The sequence below is a fragment of the Limulus polyphemus genome, unplaced genomic scaffold (genome assembly GCF_000517525.1).
Source record: "Limulus polyphemus unplaced genomic scaffold, Limulus_polyphemus-2.1.2 Scaffold4076, whole genome shotgun sequence".
NCBI lineage: Eukaryota > Metazoa > Arthropoda > Merostomata > Xiphosura > Limulidae > Limulus > Limulus polyphemus.
In genome coordinates this window covers 89506-95708 of record NW_013669686.1, presented here as the reverse complement: position 1 = coordinate 95708, position 6203 = coordinate 89506, and the positions used below count along the sequence as shown (strand labels likewise).

Genomic DNA, 6203 nt, shown 5'->3' with positions numbered 1-6203 from the left:
TCCTGGAAAGATCATTGATAATGCATATGATAGGCTTAGGAAAGTTCTGAATCTTTTGAGGAAAGTGAACTAATGTGATATCCAAAGAAATGTGAATTATTCTGACAAAAGGTAATTTTCATGGGGCACATTATCATTAGTGAGTGTCTACTGATTTGTTTAAGATTGAACCTGTTCAAAACTGACAAACACTAAAGACCTTGTTTGAGTTAAGAGGACTTCTTAAAACATGCTTTTGCCATCGTTGTTTGGTAAAGTTATTTTCTGATATAGCTCTCCTTTACACAAGTTACTTGAAAAATCAAGTAAGTTTTGTTGGACTGTTTATTATGGTCAAACATTGAACAGACTGAAGAAAGAAATTACCACTTCTTTTGTATTAGCATACCCAACTTTCTGAACATTTGTCTTTAGATATAGATGCCAGTGATTCTGCAGAAGAAGCAGTGTTATCACAAATCAACACTGGAAAGAATGTGATTGTATGCTATAGAAATACAATGAATACTGTAAAAAGGGTGTATTTTGCAACCTGGAAAGAGCTACTAAGTGTTGTTCTAGCCCTAAGTCATGTCCATCATTACTTCTATGGAAAAGTACAGTAAAGACAGATAATGCAGTATTTAAGTGGCTGGTGAATGTTTTGCAATCCAAAAGACCAGGTAGCATGGTGGCTCCATAAAGTTCAAGAGTATACGTTTAACCCTCAACTGGTAGGACAAAATATTTGTATCATAAGTGGTAGGGTAGATCAAAATGAAACATGGTAATATATTTCAAAAATATTATCTTTAGAATAAGGTGAGGTCAGAATGACTCACAAAATACAAAAAGTTATTACAACAGTAAGAAAGATAACTGCAACAACACATTTGCTCTGCTCAACACTCAAAAACTGGTTGAGGATAGGATTCAGAAGATATAAGGTAGAGAGCAGCTCTAACTAAGTTGGTATATTGATGTGGGTTATTCTGACCCCACCCTATCATATGAGGGTTAATATTATGCATCACTTTGGACAGATCCATGGAAATACTGATGCATTATTCTGAAGACTATGTGTTTACATATTATATAGCTTCTGCAAATGAAATATGTTATTTTTATGTTGCCATATTTTTATGAATTAACAGGTTTAAAAATTAAAATAGATTTTGTTGTACATTTTAAACAAAAATATTTACTTTTGTTATAAATTTTAGTTACTGGTGTCTTTCTACATTCTTTTAAAACGTTTGTATAAAGTTTTGATATGATAAAACTATTTTTAACAGCATGCAGATTCACTGAATGTACAATTGCTGGCCTACAATAAAAATATTTTTTTAACTACACCATAATTATAATCAGGCAAACTTTTTTTATTAATTGTTAATCAGGAGGTTTCTTTTATAAATGTAATAATTTTTGCATCACTTTTTTCTTTATATTTGCCATTCCAAGTAGTTATTTAGGTCAATAAGGCCTAATGTAAACAGCCTAACACAATGACTGTGCTGGCAAAAGGAAAACTGATACAATTGAGTTCAAAATAGTTTAACTAAGCCTACATCATCTTGTTCAATGTAAAATATTTTCCTATCATACTACTGCATTATAACTCAAATGGAGTACCAAATGATAAAGCAAGTGTTTCACAAGTTTCAAAAAATCAAGCCATTGAAATTGGCAGAAGTTGTTCATAAACACTTTACTTCTAGGAAAGTATCACCAAAGGCAGGTTTTATCACTTTGTTCTGATCTCTAAGCAAACATGTTAATTCAGAGGTATAATTTTGCCCTTGAGGTGGACTGCTGCATCCATGTAGGCATGAAAGAGTTAAATATGTTTTCTATTGCATTTACGTGTGACTGGAGATTTGAGATTTAAAGGGATATGTATATTTGTTTATATAGTTTTGGCTTAATGTTTGAATATGCATTTTTAAATGTTTATCCATAAGTGTGAAACTTCTGCAATTTACAATTTTCAGGAACTTTATGGTTCCATAAAAATCTACCAGGAAGGTTTATCTTGCAATAGAATGAACAAAAAAACACTACTTGTCCAGATGCATTTGAGAACATATATATATAAATTTATAAAACTGACCTGTGATAAAATTATTTTTTTATCTATTTATTTATTATAGATCCAAAGACCAATATAAGGAGCTATTGGAAAAAGAAGGTTTCTACACAAAATCCAGCTTTGTTCTTTATGCTGAAAATTAGTTTTGATAAGTGTAGGTAAAGATATGGTGACATTGAAGAATGTATAAATCAAAAACCAGTTGTTTGTAGCCATCAGATGACCTGCAATTTCAATATTGGTGTAACTAGATAATTATCAAAGATCTCAAAGTGAAAATTCTAGTATATATCATATTTTTCAGAAAAAACTTGGAAAGTGAAAAAAAAAAAAGAATGAACAAATACAGTTTAACTAGAAATTATGCAGTTGTAATGCTTGCAATAAACAAAAATTCTCTTAAAGAATTACTGAAGCATTTGCACTTAGAAGAAGCCATAAAAATTTTTTCTTTGTAGCAAAGCATTTGAACTGAGTTATATAAAAATGTCTCAGTCTACTGAAAGTATAGATAAACAACACTCTTGTGATGAATGTAGCAAAATAGTTTTATGGAAGTATAAGTTAAAAAAAGTATTCAATTGTGATAGATGTGGAAAAAAAACAAAAAAACTTTCACATCAAAAAACTCATCCAGCTGTTAATAGTATAGAGAAGCAATACAGTTGTAAGCTTTGTGATAAACAATTTGCACGCAAAGAAACCTTAAAATTCCATCAGAACATCCACTCAGGTGAAAGACCTTATGGATGTAATTTATGTGGTAAAACATTTTCAACATCATCAAATTTAATAAGGCATAAGATGATTCACACTGAGAGGAAACAGTACAGCTGTAATATTTGTAGCAAAACATTTTTAAGGGAAGATAACTTAAAACAACATCAGGTGATACACACTGGGGACAGGCCCTACAGATGTGATATTTGTGACAAAGCATATGCAAGAGAGGATCGCTTAAAACGACATAAAATGATTCATACTGGGGAAAGAATCCACTCCAAAGAGAATTCATGTCTGTGTGATGTGTGTGGTAAGAAATACTCAAACACCAGTTCTTTAAATAAACATAAGATTACCCATACTGGGCAAAGATCATATCTATGTGATGTTTGTGGCAAAAAATTTACAAGAAATTCATTCTTAAAAAGTCATTATGTCATTCATACTGGAGATAGACCATTTAGTTGTGATGTATGTAGTAAAACGTTTAGGCGTAAAGATACTTTAAAAGAACATCAGAGGATTCACTCAGGGGTTAGACCATATAGTTGTAGTTTTTGTGACAATAAATTTAAACAAAAGGGACATTTAAAATTACACGAGAAGACTCACACTGGGGAGAGACCATACAGTTGTAATTTATGTGGCCTTGGGTTTACTCTGAATTCAAATCTGAAATCTCATATGGTAGTCCACACTGGACAAAATCCATATAATTGTGATCTTTGTGGCAAGAAGTTTGCTCAGAAATCAACTCTGAAATCACATCAGGAAAACCATACCAGGCAGAATCCATATACTTGTGATGTGTGTGGCAAGAAGTATGCTCAGAAATCAACTCTGAAATTGCACAAGGAGATCCACACTGGGCAGAAATACAATTGTGATTTGTGCAGAAAGGAGTTAAAAACAAAGAAAAGTTTAAAAAAACATAGGAAAATCCATGCTAGAGAATAAATCAGCAGTATAGATGTATATCCAGTTAATTAACAATTAATTATGTTTCACTTAATGTAATTTTTAGACTAAATGGAAGTAATTCTGCATAAGTAAAGACAAGGTGAAGAGGGATATTTGTTATTTTAAACGAGGATGATGGTATATGTGTGTATGTCTGTGGCAGTAATTGTAATAAAGACTGAAAATATTGTGCAAACATATATATGTCCACATGTGAAATGTGAATAATATGAAGAGGTTTTGGTGTGTGTTAACATTTCAGTTTGAATACTGCTTACAACTAACTCCAAAATCTTAAAATGTTTCATTCTTATTCTTACTGAGTTGTACAAGATTTTAGCAGTTAATATACTTAAGTGTGTGTTAATAATAATAAGAAAAACTTTTTAGTATTTCCTTGTTATGAAGTCTGTGCTATCTGCTTTCTTCAAATTTTAAACCAAGGTTTGGACCTGAACAGGGCAGAATAATTTCTTACAGTATCTTAATGATTAACACAAGTAAAATACTTTTATCACAAAAATATGATCTTATGCTCAATAACCAGTTTTCAGCATTTTTAAGATCTTTTTTGTTCTACATAGAAAATAAGCTTGTACATTGTTAGTAGTGAAGGATAGGGTACTAAAGCTGACATAATGCAATGTATTGAACAATATATGTTGATAGTTATTTATTTATTTATTATATATTGAAGTTTTGCAAAACAACTTGGTTTAAAACATAAGAAAATATGCCAATGTTCATATGCATTTTGTTACTTGAAGTAATCCAGAAGAAATCTGATTCTTTGTAAGAAAGAGAAATGTATGTACCTAAAGCTACTGCAGCTTTACTCCTTTCATAGCTTAGAATAAGTATACATTTTATTTTGGTATATTCACAAAATTTATCAGAATTTATTGTACTTTCATTATTTATTTGTGTCATTTTAAACAGGGTGTAGTTTACTTAACTACCCTTAATCTTGTTGAGGTTGTACACAACAGTGGTTAACAAGACGAGCTACATTTTGTTTTCCATTATACTAAAACACTGGTTGTTTAGTCCATTCCAAGCAACCAAGATTCTTGTCTGCAACAAAATTATTCAAGTATGTTGCAGTTAACTAAGAATAATATATCATCTGCTATAAGGCTATACAACTTATCATATTCATCTGGTCTGTGTAGTTTAATGTGTAGATGCACCACTTTTTGATATAACCACATGGTTTTTATACACTTACAAACTATAAGAGAACATTTAAAAAAAAAATACAGAATTAAGCCAGTGACAAAGTTAGATGTCTGGAAATGTGTAAAAAGGTATAAGGCTGTATAGCTTCTCATACTCATCTGATCTGTGTATTTGATTTTGTGCAGAAGTGTAGATGCACCTCTTTTTGTCATAACCCTATCATTATTATACAGTTGAAAAATATGGTACAGGAATTTTGTTCAAAAACCAGAATTAAGCCAATGACAAAGTTTAGATGCTGTCTGGATTTTTGTAATTTGTTCGAAAGTTGATGGTAAATAACTAGGCCATAGGTGAATAGATTTCAATATGTCCAACCATGCAAATTGAACAAGTCAGGAGAGTTAGTATTCTTAAGATAAAATTAAGAGAAAGAAATATTAAGTAACTAGTAACATAAATATATGCTGCACACTAAAGGTAAGAATTATTTTTAAAAGACAGAATTTAAAATTATCAACAACTATCTTAGTGTATTTCTATATGTATTTTAATTTATAAAGTATTGAAACCAAACTATAATATGCAATTATTATATTAATATTAATGTGTGACATGAATTGCTGATTATGATACTGTTTTTAGTGAAAATTTTAATAATAACAAATACAAGTGATAAAGAAATAAAATTTTAATTTTGTTTACATAACTGCATGAATATATTAGATAAGCTGTAAAGTGAATTATGCATTGGTGCCTGCTTTAACAAACAAGTTTGAAATGACACATGACAAAGAAGTTTCCAAAGCAATATTCAGCAGCAGAGTCAGGAGTAAAGATGAGACTTTAGTCAAACATGTTAAAAATGTGGAATGTGGTGCTATGATGAATTTATTAGTAGGCAATCAAAGGGTGCTTTTGAATTGATGATTAAAGTTGTAGTTAAAAGACTAAAGGCACTATTCAAGGAGTTAAGGGATAATCAAATCAAATAGTGTGGAAACATAAACTCCCTCTGATGATAATTTAGAAGAACTGTAAGAATTAATTAGACAACTAGTTGAACATGATGGAAGAATTTATCACAAGAAAATAGGTGTTTCAAATGAAGAATAAACAGGTGTCAAAGAGGAACTGTTATAAGTGTATGGAATCAACAGATGATAATAAAACAGAGATACAATGCTCTAAGGATAAGTTCCAGACCCCAGCCAGATCAAAGGAACAACAAAGAGCCAACCAGACATTGGAAAACAGGTATTAGCTAGTC

The 6203-nt window shown here is 30.6% G+C and overlaps 1 protein-coding gene across 1 annotated transcript; it reads left to right on the top strand.

Annotated features, from left to right (window-relative positions):
- Positions 1-2129: 2129 nt before the first annotated feature.
- Positions 2130-5433, top strand: LOC106470545 (zinc finger protein 431-like). The gene has a single exon (XM_013931105.2). It carries the CDS (start codon positions 2558-2560, stop codon positions 3749-3751), a length of 1194 nt encoding a protein of 397 aa, XP_013786559.1. The 5' UTR covers positions 2130-2557; the 3' UTR covers positions 3752-5433.
- The last annotated feature ends 770 nt before the right edge of the window (positions 5434-6203 follow it).

Bases quoted from the DNA above. Each gene is read 5' to 3' on its own strand.
- LOC106470545 (XM_013931105.2), top strand. From the start codon at position 2,558: ATGTCTCAGTCTACTGAAAGTATAGATAAACAACACTCTTGTGATGAA.